Source organism: Physeter macrocephalus, chromosome 8 (assembly GCF_002837175.3).
Source record: "Physeter macrocephalus isolate SW-GA chromosome 8, ASM283717v5, whole genome shotgun sequence".
NCBI lineage: Eukaryota > Metazoa > Chordata > Mammalia > Artiodactyla > Physeteridae > Physeter > Physeter macrocephalus.
Window position 1 is genome coordinate 153245506 of NC_041221.1, and position 15781 is coordinate 153261286.

The 15781-nt window shown below is 36.5% G+C and overlaps 1 protein-coding gene across 1 annotated transcript in view; it reads left to right on the plus strand.

Moving 5' to 3' along the window:
• Positions 1-10165, plus strand: part of UBLCP1 (ubiquitin like domain containing CTD phosphatase 1) — a 20324-nt gene extending 10159 nt beyond the window's left edge. Inside the window, exons 9-11 of the mRNA XM_007116413.4 lie at positions 2774-2890; positions 7398-7525; positions 9068-10165. Of these exons, the coding sequence (XP_007116475.1) occupies positions 2774-2890; positions 7398-7525; positions 9068-9095 (273 nt within the window). The 3' untranslated portion in view covers positions 9096-10165. The remainder of the gene's footprint in view (positions 1-2773; positions 2891-7397; positions 7526-9067) is intronic.
• Positions 10166-15781: the final 5616 nt, after the last annotated feature.

Genomic DNA, 15781 nt, shown 5'->3' on the forward strand with positions numbered 1-15781 from the left:
ATGGGTGAGTAATATTCCATTGTATATATGTGCCACATCTTCTTTATCCATTCATCTGTTGTTGGACACTTAGGTTGCTTCCATGTCCTGGCTATTGTAAATAGAGCTGCAATGAACATTTTGGTATATGACTCTTTTTGAATTATGGTTTTCTCAGGGTATATGCCCAGTAGTGGGATTGCTGGGTCGTATGGTAGTTCTATTTGTAGTTTTTTAAGGAACCTCCATACTGTTCTCCATAGTGGCTCTATCAATTTACATTCCCACCAGCAGTACAAGAGTGTTCCCTTTTCTCCATGGTGTACTTTTATATTTATATTGATGGAATAAACTACACAGAGTTTAGAAATACATCTGAGTGGATAATAAAGTATCAATTGAGTTTTGACATAGGAAGATGTATTTCAGGTTAACAGATTTGAATTTTAGTGACAAAGTTAAGGATCTTGAGGAAGGACTGTCAAGAAAGGTCATGGTTAATTGTCCTGTGATGATAACAGCACAGTGTTGCTAAAGACAGAGTAGGTGTGAAAAAATACTGAATGTTGTCAAGGAAGATACTAGAAACAGACCAGGACATGCTTGCCCTGCCCTCTATGAAACTGATAAATAAAAGCAGATATATCATGATGCATGTACTTTGGGGTGATGTACGTGAAGCCCTAGAGAAAGCAATAAGAACCATTAGGAAAGAGTTGGGCTAAAAAGATTAAGGTTCTTGACTTTGTTTATTTGTCAAGTAACTAGTCATATTATGAACTTCTATGATCTGCAAGGCTCTGTAATGGGCACTGTTGGGAATAAAAAGATGAGGAGACATGGTCCATACCTTTTGGAAACACAGACTAATAGGAATTGGGGAGAACTTAGCAAACTAGGAAAGCTTAGGGGAGACAGTATTAAAATTGTCAGTCATAAAAGTCATAAATAGAATTGTTTATGTGTGTGTGGAGTTTTCAATAAAGGAAATACTGCGTACATCAAGGAAAAATATAATTTATTATCTACTAAAGTGGTACATGTACAAAGTCTAAACAGTAAAAAGAAGTTTGGGAAGTGTTAAACAGGAGTATTTATAATAATGAAAAATTAAAGGAATAAAAAGAAATCCTCAATAACAAATCCCTACAACAGTAGGGAGTTGGTTGTACACATTTTTGTTCATCCATTTAATGGAATGCAGCTAATTATTTGATGCAGTATTTAGTGCTTCAGAAATTTTTCATGATACATTATTAAAGTGAAAGAAGTATTTTAGCAGTATTTGCAAACTGTTAGAAAATAGTTTTTAACCGTTGTTTGATTCAGGGGTTCCCTTAGCTTAACAAAAGATCTGTGAACTCTTTGAGGTTGCTGCTGTTTATCAGAAAGACTGGAGAAATATATCAGAATATCTAGTTGAATTCTTTGGTACTAACTGGATTATAGGTAATTAAATATTTTCCTTTGTGCTTTTTTATGTTTTCAGGTTTTTTTCTACAGTCAGCAATATTACTTCTCTAATTGAAAACAAGGTAGCTCATGTTTTGGAGAACATATAGTGCTTGACCTAATTGCAAAATGACAGCACTATTTAAGAAGATGTAGGATTTCTAACCCTGGGTGTCATAAAGCTCTTATATTTTTTGAAGCTTTATGTTGGCTAAGAAAACCAAGAATCTGGTTTATTGTGTCAGTTTCTATATATTTGGCGGGTTTGTTTCAGTAGTAAACAAATAGTGCAAACAAATACAGCAAATAAAATTTTAGTGAAATTAAAATATTTGAATAACTTTTTTTGCAGTAATGAGGACACTAAGAAAAAAAAAGCTTTCTCCATATGAAAAGAAATTATAGAGAAGAAAAAACATTTTAAGATTAATGACAACCCTTGTCACCATTTATTTACTACCATTTAATCTCATATAATTATTATTTTCTCACATTATAATCTCACATTACCATCAATGAGACTACTGCCTTCAGCAAAAAGTACTTTTTCTTCTAAAAGTTAATGTATTTACAATATTTTTGTGAGTGTGTAAAATATATTCACATGATTCACAAATAAAGTGTATAGTGAAAAGTATTCCTTCCTCCCGGACCCTCCAGCCACTTAACTTTCCTTCCTTCAAGCAATCACTATTATTTCTTGTGTGATCTTACAGAGAATTTATGCAAGTATCAATAGATACGAATAACTGAGGAATTACCTTTTTGAAGGCTCATTTTAAGAATTCAGAAATAAAAGCAAGAATTTACAAATTACAGTGTTTTGAAGTTAAATAATCAGATGCCCTAGAAATTGTGCACCTATACCACTGAACTAAGGAGAAAGTCCATTTTTCCTTTACAAAATATTTAAATATTGTAATAAAAGAACCAGGTACATTGTCATTAAGGTTTTCTAGTTTTGAAAACAGACCCCATGTGAAACCTCAAGTCCTGAGGGGACATGTGAATGCTCAGCAGACATCTAAACAAATACTGGATTTTTAAAAAATTAAATACTTTTTTTGATCCCAAATCTTCATATTAAAATTATAGGAAGTCTTATAATGGGCTTTGTTCCATTAGACATGAACAGACCTTGAGAAGTTGACATTGAGAGATATATTATGCATTACCGTTGTGTTGCATCTTGGTTCTGTTCTGTTCACACAGCCAGCCATCACTGCCTCATGGTAAAGGAACGCTCTGGCATAGTTCTGCAGGGCATTTTGCAGTATTTCTGCTTTTAAGAAAGGATGAACTATTGATGAAATTTGAGTTAAATCTAAACTTTTATTCTAAGGTAAAGCCTCTTGGTGTTATATGGGGAAAGTTTTCGGAGTTTTACAGCAAAAAAAACACCATCATGTTTGATGACATAGGAAGAAATTTTCTAATGAACCCACAGAATGGACTAAAGGTAAGACATAATTTTACTTGCTATTCTCACATATGCTGGATTAGGTAGTATAATGTTAACACTATTGAATTTCATAAATTTTTGGAAGTAGTGTATTATCCTGTCAAGAAAAGCTTAAGTGTTTAGAAAAATTCATATAAAATTGAGCATTCTCTCTTTTTGCTTGGTATCTCCTTAGTTAACCAACTCATCCAGATGGTTTGTTTTGTTTTGTTTTTCTAATTTTTTTTTACATAAATTTATTTTATTTATTTATTTTTGGCTGCATTGGGTGTTTGTTGCTGCGTGTGGGCTTTTGTCTAGTTGTGGCAAGCGGGGGCTTCTCTTATTGTGGAGCACTGGCTCTAGGTGCACAGGCTTTAGTAGTTGTGGCATGTGGGCTCCGTAGTTGTGGCTCGCGGGCTCTAGAGCGCAGGCTTAGTAGTTGTGGCGCGTGGGCTTTGTTGCTTCGCGGCATGTGGGATCTTCCTGGCCCAGGGCTCGAACCCGTGTCCCCTGCATTGGCAGGCAGATTCTTAACCACTCTGCCACCTTAAAAGACAAGAGAGAAAAACTTGAAGAAGGTAGATTTTTGAAGCTCTCCATACAGATTGTTGATGTTGTCTTTAGTGTACAATGAGGATAGTTTAGGGACTGAATATTAATCTAGGTAGTGAATTGCCACAAATATAAAAGCTGTTGACTTGGAAGAAAAGTACTTGGGGTAGACTGGTGGTTATGCTGTCCTTTAAAAATGATTTCTGTTTGAGGCTTTAGGAGAAGTGCTTTTCCTGTGTGTAGTTTATGAGGTATAAGGTACAAAAGTACCTTCAGTCTTGAGGAAAGATTCAATTGATCTAAGCCAAATTTTGTATGAAACTAATGGTGTCTGTACTGGAAAGGGGGTAAAGTCATGGTATTTAAGGAATGATTAAATTTTTTTAACTGAGGTATATTAGCTTCAGGAATACAGCATAATTTATGATTTGATATTTGTTTATATTGTGAAATGATCACCACAATAAGTCTAGTTAACTAACATCTGTCAGCATACATAGTTACAGAATATTTTCTTCTGATGAGAACGTTTAAGATCTGCTCTCTTAGCAACTTTCAAGTACGCAATATGGTATTGTTAACTATAGTTGCTTTGCTATACTTTACATCCCCATGACTTATTTATTTTATAACTGGAGATATGTACCTTTTGACTCCCTTTACCTATTTCTCCCACCCACCCATCTCTGGCAACCACCAGTATGTTCTTTCTGTTCTCTGTATGTATGAGCTTGGCTTTATGTATGTGTTTCGTTTTTGTTTTTTAGATTCTACATATAAGTGAGACAGGGAGTGATTTTTTTTTTTTTTGCTGTACGCGGGCCTCTCACTGTTGTGGCCTCTCCCGTTGCGGGTTGCGGAGCACAGGCTCCGGACGCGCAGGCTCAGCGGCCATGGCTCACGGGCCTAGCCGCTCCGCGGCATGTGGGATCTTCCTGGACCAGGGCACGAACCCGTGTCCCCTGCATCAGCAGGCGGACTCTCAACCACTGTGCCATCAGGGAAGCCCAGGGAATGATTTTTGAGAAGAGCTTTAACTTAAAAAATATATATATATATATTAGCTTCATGTGTGTTTTTAGAAGAAATATTTTCCCAGCCAACATTTGGGCCCTCCTCATCTCTGGATGCAGAGAGATGATGATATAAACTTCTAGTTCTTCATGTTACTTTAGAGCAAGTTGTTTGTTTGTTTGTTTTTTAGCAGAGTACTCAGTAGAATCATTGAAGGAATTCCTAAAAATGTAAGTTTCTGCCTCCAAAAATTCTAATTCAGGAGAGGTATTTTTAAGCATTCTACAGGTAATCTCTCGCATGTCTCCTTTTGAAAGCCTCTTTTAAGAAGGTAGTAATTAATGATCTGCCCACATTGACAGAGAAGTGGTTTTGAAATTGTGAAATATTCTAAATTCTATTTTGTTATCACAGTTCCATAATGTTTCTGGTAGAAATCTCAGAGATTTCACAGAGATCTTAAAGACTGCTTATTTTTAAAGTAGTTAACTTCTAATATAAGCTTGCTAATCATAAGGTTTGAAATATATAACATAGGAGGCTTTGTCAATTATGAATATAGTACTGAACTAAAGGAATTTGAATTTTGGTCATGGATTAATCAGTAGTTACTCTGAACTTCACTTTTATTATCTATATAAGGAAATGGTGATTTAAGAGAATGCAGATAATCTAAACATTCTTAATTTCCTAAAAATGTTTTTTGATATGAGACAGCAGTGGTAATATATGTTGCCTGCCCTTCTAATGATCACTTAGATCCTTCTTGAAGAATGGAACAGTGATTATACTGAAACAATTGAAGTCAGTTAGGTGAATTTTTTCCACTTAACTAGTTTAACTTTTAGATCCAGAATCTTTGGGGTATTTTAGTTTTGTTATTTAATAGTGCTTAAGACCAAATGTTTAGAAAGTAAAAGTAACTTAGCAGGGCCTTGGGTTGAAAATCTTATTTACCAGCCACTGACTCTGTACTTTCTCTTTCAGTCTCAATCCCTTCCTGCTTCTATGCTTGGACTCACTTTGGTACATTGTATATTAATAGTTTAGAAGTCAGTATGTTGCCTTTACAATCTTTTTAAATGAGGAAGTACTTTAAAACATTACAATATTGCCCAGGATTATGCTGAAACTCATGTCACTACATTCTGATGATATGCCTATTTACACCTAGCTGTAGGGCTTAAGCAGGTCCCCGCAGAGAATTTTCTTGATCTCCTGCAGTCACTGCTGCTGCTGTGAAGCAGCACTGCCCGCGCTACCTGTTTGGAATTAGGATCTCCTACAAGAGTTTGCTTCTGTGCAGACTGACAGCTCTTATTGGTGCCCTTCAGCCAGAGCCCAGCTGACTAACAGCTGTGGAGGTCCCTGGCCCTAAACTGTTCTGATGTGAATAGAACCTGGAACGTATGGGAAAATTTTCTTCTGTCCGTTTCAAGCTGGTGGTGTGTTTTTCCAGTGACAGAGAAGTATATAAAAAAATATTTAAAACCTCTACTCTTGATAGATATGGTAACGACTCCTATGGGCTCATTGTTCTCAACAGGTGACAATGATTAAATGTCATCTGTTTTTAAATGTCACTATGTAAAATTGACCGGTTTGCATTTTCTCCCAATCACAATAAGGATATACTAATGCTTTATTATTCAGTCCTTGCAGGCGTATGTGTGATTTTTAAAAGATGTATATTTTTTATAATGGAAAAGTTCAAGCATAAAAAGAACTACATTGAATTGTATAAACTGACCCCCATGTATGCATTATCCTGTTTAAACAACTTGTTAATTCATGGATGTTTGCTCTATACCTTACCTACTTTCCTCTCTTTGATATTTTGAAGCAAATCCCAGATACATTATTTCATCTAAAATTAGTTAAAAGTTTTTGAAGTGCTGTCTTGAGTGCTATATAGATGAGCTGGTGTCTTTAAAAAAGTAGAACTCAGGGCTTCCCTGGTGGCGCAGTGGTGGGGAGTCCAACTGCCGATGCAGGGGACGCGGGTTCGTGCCCCGGTCTGGGAGGATCCCGCATGCTGCGGAGCGGCTGGGCCTGTGGGTCATGGCCGCTAAGCCTGCGCGTCTGGAGCCTGTGCTCCGCAACGGGAGAGGCCACAGCGGTGAGAGTCCCGCGTACCCCCAAAAAAAAACCCAAAAAACAAAAGTAGAACTCTTTATTGGAAGTGTAACATAAAGAAAAGTGCATAAAATGTGCAGTTTAACAAATTGTTTTACAGAGAACATATGTAACTACCATTCAAGTCAAGATGTAAAATCCCTTACTAATTATAGTCTTCAACCCTGTCCACCATCCTGACTTTTATGCTTTTGAAATGAATACTTTTTATCATAAAATATATTGAACTTAAAAATTTAGAAAATATGGCTGATTTTTATGGGAAAACTCATATAAGTAAAAATATTTTAATGGAGACTTTACTGATAAAAATGCTTATGATAAAATATGAGTGAAAATAGATTATACAAATGTGTAATATTTTAGCTATATAAAAATTTCATAGAAAATACTGATGTGAAAATCATCAGTGTTAAAATTTATCTCACTCCCCTGTAGATCAAGCGTGTATTGGGTACCTTTTTATGAATGAAGTGATGGGAATGAGATTAATTAGTAAGAAGTAACTGGACTGATAGAAGGGGGAAAAGTCTAAGCAGTTTTGCAAAGTAGAGAAGCCACATAAGGTTCAAGTGCTATAAGACAGCTGGTGGTGTGAGGTTCACACTGAAAAGATAACAGAAGGTAAATTAAGTGGAAGAACTTCTACTATAAACATACCATGACTGTCAGTGAGATAATGTAAAACTAATTCTTAGTATTGACAGCCTTGGTGATATTTTAATCTCATTAACTGTAATTTAAGTGATAGAATAGTGTAGATTTGTACTAGTTTTCTTAGTACAATGTGAAGTGTTGGATAATGTTTGTTTTCTAATAGATAAGACCTTTTATGAAAGCACACCTAAATCGAGATAAAGACAAAGAACTTTTAAAATTAACCCAGTACCTCAAGGAAATAGCAAAGTTAGATGACTTTTTGGACCTAAATCACAAATATTGGGAAAGGTAAGTGCTATTTGCTTATTCATTTCTTCTTTACATTAATGAATGAAAAAATTGTCTGGCAGCTCTGGTATACACATAACTCTTATTTTTTGTTTAAAATGGGTGAATTCTAAAGCTATTTTGTAATCCAGTGACATCTCCCCTGGAAGTATTTTTCCCCTTCTCTTAACCTCTAACTTGTTCATAAACCCACGTCTCTTAAGATCTTTAATACTTCTCTAGTAGAGAGGATTTGAGAGACTAGTACATGTTTGTGATGCTACCTGTTAATTATTTTGTGACATTAAGTGGGTCACTCTTTTATGAATCTGTTCTCATACTGTAAAATAATGTCAGGATAAAATAAAATATACTAAAAAGTTTTCTGTTAAAAATGACAAGTAACCTCTGTGTAGCAGAAAAATTAGAAAATTTATTCCTTTAGGGAAACAGTTACTTGTGATTATGAAAGATAACCACTGTTACCAGCTTGGTGTCTAGTCTTCTAGTCTTTTTTTCTGAGCACAAACATAAGTACAAATGTACGTACGGACCGCATATAAACGTCAAGATTTTGAGGCAGGAAAAACCTCTGGAGAAGTGAACAGGATTATTAGGTACTGCAAGTACTTTTTTGGAAGTAGATCTGTGAAGAGCTGATTCACCAATACAGCAACAAAAGAAACTTCATGTAATATAACACTTTGGCTTTTCAAATTACACTTTTGGCTTTTCAGGTCACTCATATACTTATGTACTTATATACCTACATAATACTTATTTATATACTTCTTATTAGAGTCTTATAATCCTATTAGGAGGGTAAGGCTGGCATTTTTATCCACATTTCCTGTAGATGGTGTAACTAAGTCATAGAGATAGTAAATGCCAGTTTGAGCAAGATTTACCATCAAAACTTGTCCAGGTCTCCTGATTTTAAGAACTCTTTCCCCACCCCCATAGCTCTGAGTATAGTAATTCATAAATGTGAGAAATAGAGATGTAAAAATTTTAATTTGTTGGTAGACTCCTATAAAATAATATGAAGAAAAATTTGCTTGGTGAATTAACATCTTTGCATCTTTACACTCTTGATCAGAGTTATTTAGCAGCTTTGGCTCACTACCTTTATGCAAGAAGATTTTCAAATGGACTTTGAGTTTTGGGGGGAAATTATAATACTAGTTAATAGATTGCTTTCACATTTTGAAGTAAGGCAGTGTGGAGTGATAGTGTGTAGCCTCCAGAGCCTTGTTTTCAATCTGAACTCTGCCACTCTCTTGCTTGTATGAACTTAGGCAAATTGCTTAACCTCTTTGTGACTGTAAAATAGAAATAAGTTCTCACTGAACACTCATAGAACTGTTGTGAGGACTAAATGAATTAATGCATGTACTTAGAACAGTGCTTGGCCCATAAACAACACGTGTTAGCGATTATTAACAGTTATTATCTTGAAAAATTTTGTTATTAAAATAAACAACTTTCTTTGGGGAGGAGAGTTAGATTGTTAACTTAAATTTAGTGTGATACAGCTTAGACATCTTATTTTATTTCTTGCAGGTATCTCTCAAAGAAGCAAGGACAGTAGTTACAAGCTATACTGGCAGTTATTGAAGATACTTGAGATCCAGGAACTTCTTTTTGCTTTTATGCTAAAGATCATTATGATAGTGCTGGACACTGCAGCAAATATCAGACTGCTTATACTTGGTCTTCCAGTTTTTTGTAAATTTAATTTTATATTTTTTGAAGATCATAGCAATACGCCAAAAAAAAGCCCCCAAAAACACCTTTTTCCCCCTGTATGAATATAATGTAACTCTTGAAAAATATTTTCTCCAGCATAGAGTACTGAGTTTTATTCCCCCCCACACACAAAAAGTGGACAAAAATGTATGCTTAACAATGTCATTTTGTGACTTTGGAAATAAGTATGTCTTGTGTTTTTGTGTCACTGTGTTGTTGTCTAAGCCCAAACCCACCTTGAAACTACTGTTTTTAAAACCAAAAAAAAAAAGTTTTTAGTAAGGAACCTAGTTTAGTATGCTTAAAACCACCGAGAGTTTTTCTTATTCCTTTGTCATAAACACGATTTCTCTTGTTAGTCCACTACTTACATCTCTAAATTCTGAGCTGTCTCAGTTTGGTGTGTATGTGTGTCAGTGTTCTTTGAGTAAAACTGGAAAACGTCTCCTCTGATACAGATATGTCATAGTGTGACAAATAGAAAACATGAGACTGAGGAATGAAACTAAGAAACAAGAGTGTGTTTCTTTGTGGTGGCCAAGTAGAAGCACTCCTGCCTAAAACCGTTGTCCTAAAAGCAGTTAAAGGCAGTACATTTTAAAATGGGACGTATCACTGGTTCAGTCCTAAAAAGCATGAACAAAAAGTTTTTGTTCTGTTCCAGCTCTGTCTTCTCTAAGTGCAAACACTGTGTTGCAGTGAAAATATCTAGCCATAAGATTAAAAAAAGAAATTTATTTGCATTGCTCATGCCTGCAGATATGTAATGTGACCACTGTTTTGTGTTGACAGTATTGCTTTATACAGTTCTTCTATTTGAAAGGAATCTGATTCTTTCAAATAAACATGGTATGTATTGTTCTTACGGGGGACTATTTCAGTGGTGTAAATAATAAATTCCTTTTCTTAAAACATCAGTTATCTGCTCTGTATTATCCCAAATATTTTGCCTCTTTGTTGAATCATGAAACAAACACTAGGTTCAGGCAGGCATCTCTTGAAAAAAATTAAATGTGTATGGTTTTAAAAGTTTGGGAACCCCTAATTAAGATGATTGAATGAAAACGTCTTAATTATGAGGCTCAATTTAAATATTTAAGGATCAAATAGAATTTTTTAAAGCATTTCATTGGCACATTTTCCCAGTGTGAAAAGTAGTTTATTATTCCAAGGTAAGGCTTTATCTTTTTAAAAAAACTGAACACTTAAAACTATTTATATAGGTTGATAAAGAGCAAACATTTTCTAAATCAGTATAAACTGAATTAGCAAGCCTCAGGAAGCAAAGCAAAGTAGGTTCTAAAAAAAAATATTTTCTGCCATTAGGTGGTGTCCAAACCAAAGTTTATGAGCAGGTATGTTAAATTAAGCAGTCCTGGGAGAACATTGTCAGCTTATTGAAATCACATGTGCTTGTGTGGTTAATACATTCATAGAGTGTGAGAGTTTTAGTGTGTCTTGTGCATCTCATAATTTATTGAACAGATCTATCTCTGTATTTCTATGTATGTGGCGTACACAGCAGAACCAGGAGATGACTTAATTTAGATGCATGTTTTAGTGAAATAGCAAATTAGTTTTATGATATATATGTTCCAGACTTTCAAACAACTAGTGCCTAATAAAGTATATTTAATCTAAAAACTGCAGAACATCATTAAATCTTTGATTTAGAAGGCAGTTTGAGACCTGGTAGCCCCTCAGGTCCTTTATGAAAATCAAGTTATTGGATTAATGATACCTGTAGGACTTACTCAGTTTTAAAGGTAAAGAATAGATAAGCAGGTCATTACAGTAAGGAACTGCAACGATCTTCATTCATAGAAAGGAAAACGGTTGTCTTTTGGGGGGAGGAGGTGGAGCTGTGTGGGAATAGGGGTTGGTAAAGAAGGGTATGCAAAACAACAACAACACATGGGAAAATGCAGATTATATAGGGTATTTCTTGGTTTTTAAATGACAGTTAGTTGCCAAGAATAGTAATAAAATACGTGAATAGTGAATAAACTGGTTGAGGATTTTTCTCATCCCAAGCAATCAATAGAACTCTCTGAAGGAACAGATTATTAGTTTTCCCTAAAGTACTGATACATCAAAATTTATTAATCTGGGCTTCCCTGGTGGCGCAGTGGTTAAGAATCTGCCTGCCAACGCAGGGGACACGGGTTCAAGCCCTGGTCCGGGAAGATCCCACATGCCGCGGAGCAAATAAGCCCGTGCGCCACAACTACTGAGCCCGTGTGCCATAACTACTGAAGCCCATGCACCTAGAGCCTGTGCTCCGCAACAAGAGAAGCCACTGCAGTTAGAAGTCTGCGCACCGCAACAAAGAGTAGCCCCCGCTTACTGCAACTAGAGAAAGCCCGCGGCGTAGCAACGAAGACCCAATGCAGCCCCAAATAAATAAAACAACAAAAAAATTTATTAATCTTATTAGCTGGAATAGCAGCCCAAGTGGTGTCTCTAGAGATTAAGTGCTTAGATATTTATGTAAGGATACGCTGGTTTTAATTTTATTTTTGGCTGCGTTGGGTCTTCGTTGCTGCGCCCAGGCTTTCTCTAGTTGCGGAGAGCGGGGGCTACTCTTCCTTGTGGTGCGTGGGCTTCTCATTGCGGTGGCTTCTCTTGTTGCGGAACATGGACTGTAGGCGCACGGGCTTTAGTAGTTGTGGCACACGGGCTCAGTAGTTGTGATGCACGGGCTTAGTTGCTCCGTGGCATGTGGGATCTTCCCGGACTAGGTCTCAAACCCGTGTCCCCTGCATTGGCAGGTGGATTCTTAACCACTGCGCCACCAGGGAAGCCCGATATACTGGTTTTTAGAATTGCTTTGGAAAAGCTGTGTGGGTCTGTGTGGGAATGCTAAGTATATAGAGCTTAAGGAGAAATCCTTGAAGATTAGTTGGATAGATTTATCAAAGGCTTCTGAGAAACTAATGCATTTTAACAATTGAAACACACATCAGTATCAGGCATCCCGTAGATTTAGAAAAGGGTGTCAATCATTTAATGTCAGCGAGGTTCCATGTAGAACGTAAAATCTTAAAAACCTCCCACGCTAATGATTTTTTAAAACTCTGGATGTAAGCAAGAACTTCTTAAATGCTAGTATAAGGATATTTCCTGATACACAGTGTTACTTATTAAAACACTGATTTCCTTCTGAAAAGCTTTAAAAGTTGAACCTATAGTTTGTATTGATATAAACTATGGGAAACCAGTCTTTAAAAATACCAAAAACAAAGATATTTCCATAAGTCAATATTGCCACAACAAACACAGCTTATATTGTGTATAATTTGTGATGCTAAAGGCCAAATTGTTGACTTTTCAGGAATTTATAGATTATCAAAATGAAGTAATTTTTGATTGAATGCCAATCACTTAATTCTATTTACAGTTCTTTTTTTTCTTTCACTCATAATTCCTTTGAGTTTTTTTTTATTTGAAGTAGAGTTGCTGTACAATATTTTATGAGTTACAGCTATACAATATAGTGATTCACAATTTTTAAAGGTTATACCCCATTTATAGTTACGAAATATTGGCTATATTCCCTGTGTTGTATAATATATCCTTGTAGCTTATTTTATACCTAATTGTTTGTAACTCTTACTCCCCTATCCTTATATTGCCCTCCCGCTTCCCTCTCCCTACTGGTAACCACTAGTTTGTTCTCTGTATCTCTGAGTCTGCTTTTTTTGTTGTTATATTTACTAGTTTGTTGTATTTCTTAGATTACACATATAAGTGATATCATAAACTATTTGTCTTTTTCTGTGTGACTTGTTTCACTTAGCATAATGCCCTCCAAGACCATCCCTGTCGTTGCAAATGGCAAAATTTCCTTCTTTTTAATGACTGAGTAGTATTGCATTGTATATCCATTCATCATTCATTGTATATTCCATCTTTATCCGTTCACCTGTCGATGGGCACTTAGGTTGCTTCGAAAAGATACGTGCACCCCAGTGTTCATGGTTGCATTATTTACTATTCCCAGTTCTTAATTCCCTGGAGTACTTTAGATTGCTATCACTTCTTGTTGTATAATTTGTAAGGAGAATAGTGATGATTTCCCAGATGAGGCCTTAAGAAGAAAGGGCAAGTGATTTGTCAGAAAAACACTTGGGGAGAATCCCTCCTTACGAGTGGTGGTACCTTGGGCAAGTGTCTCTAACTGTTTGAACTTTTCCTTCTTCACAAAAGTGTTAATGATATAACCCATAGGCTGTTGCAAAGGTCAAATGAGACAACGTGTAAGCACTTTGAAGCAGCAAAGGCTTGTGTGAATTAGATGTTATTAAAAGTAGTTCAGAGCATGTGGCTATGATTGAACTATATCATTGAAATTCTAATTAACAAGAATGTAGTATTAAAAGGAAAACTTTTCTTAAGTATATATTTTACAAATATTACCTTGGCTTTCTAAGAGTTCTAAACAATCAAGGAAAGTAGAATGAGGAAACTCTTCTTATGATCTAGATGTTTTTGTAAATATTCAAATGCTTTTAAGTCTGCAAATGCCACTTAATAATGGTCTGGATGGAAGATCTGCTGCCACCCCTCCCCCCCACAGGGGTGTATATGTTTGAAAATTTCACAGTGTTATAATACGTCTTGTATAGTGCAATATTAACATGATTTTAATCTGTTCACTGAAATTAGAAGCTTGCTAATTTTGCCATGCCATGTAAAAAATAACAAATCGTTCCAAAGCAATGAATTTTTTAAAACATCTTTTTTTTTTTAGAAAGATACACTCAGGTAGATACTAGTTTTTTCCCCGACAGTCTTGGCAGAATAAACTGTCTATGCAGGAACGAGGCAATCTACATTTAACTTGTATTTGTTAGTACCTGCTTTGTGTTTCAGGCATGTTGTTCAGAGGTAAGCAACAAGATTCTCTACCCTCAAAGAGTGTATATTCCAGTAAGGAAAACAATTAAAAAATTTTTTTTCAGAGTGAGAAGTGCTATAAATAGTAATATGATAGAAAGTGTGTGGGGTGGTGGAGTTGTAGCGTGGTGATTGACAATAGCATGGGCTAACGTGGGACAACCTGACGGTAAGAGGCATCACTCAGGATATGATGAAGAAGAGTATTGGACAAAGCTAAGAGCAAGTGCAAAACCTTAAGGCAGGAACAAGATGGGCAGATTCAGGGACTAGTGGGAGGCAAGCGGTGATGAGAACTAAGAATGGAGAGGGAGGCAGAGCCCATGGGATAGGTAGGATTCTGTAGGTCCTTGTAAGTAACCTGGTGAATTCTGAGTGACTATTCTAAGTGAAATGGGAACAAGTGAAAGGTTTTAAGGGAATGACAATTTTTAAACAATCTAATTGAGATACAATTTACATACTCTTAAGATTCACCCATTTGAATTCAATGTGCAATTCAGTGGTTTCTAACATTTACGGAGTTGTGCAACAATCACCACGATCTAATTTTAGAACCTGATTTGTTGTTTAAAAGATCATCCTGGCTCTTGTGTGGAGAATGGATTATAGAGGGGTGAAAGTATAAAGGACAAGATCAGGAGGCTACTGATGTTACCCAGGTGAGTGATTTTCAAAGTGACTGAAGGAAAGTTGGCATTTTTTCACTCCTTCATTGCCTCACTTCCCAACTACCTATTGAGCCCTTGTTTTGTGCTGAGCCCTATGCCAGGAACCAGGTCTCCAGTGATGAAGATGATGTTAGCCGTGATCCCTCCCGCCCTCCTGCACGCAGCAGTGCATGGACTGTGTGTCTCCTCACAGGTTTGATGAGGCTGCTTATCTCACCACACTTGCAGGGAGAGTCTCTGAGTCCAGACTGCTAAAACAGACTTGTCTTATGTGACGTGAGGTAATCACGGCAGTGACACCCCGCCATGTTTGCCATGTTCTGTTAGAGCCAAGTGACAGGTCCCTCTCACACTCAGGGGAGGAGATTACAAAAATGTGTGAACACCAGGAGGTAGAACCATTGAATTACTTTATGGTCTCTCTGCCACAGTCCCTGAGCCTAATCTGTAAAGTTGGTATAAAAATAACCTATTTCACAGGATCGTTATGTGGATTCAAAATGAGGTAACGTATAGCAAACTCAGCCCTCTGGGCTTCACCACTTGCTAAGAGATTTCATTTGAAGAATAGAGAACTCACATATCAAAGTCAACATATAAAGAGCCTTTCTCACTTCACCCGCCACCCACAGTGAAAAAGCCCTCTGTGCTGTCCAGAAGTGGACCCAGGATGGAGTGTCCAGCATGAGTGTGAGTGGCCTGTGACACTGTAGGGAGAGTGCTCAGGAAGATAGATTAGAGGCCCCTTCTGTTTTTCTGGAGAGTCACAGCGAGAACATCACCTTCTAGCCATTTCATACACAGGCAGCCAAGAAAATCATTTACAGAGTATTTTGCTTTCGTGCTCAATATACTGCCACTTCTTCCCAGTATCTAATGGCGTTACAGTGTGTGCCCTAAATCTGTGGCTGACTTCTGCCAGATATTTCCTTAACTCCCAATCCCTGGAACCCCTTCC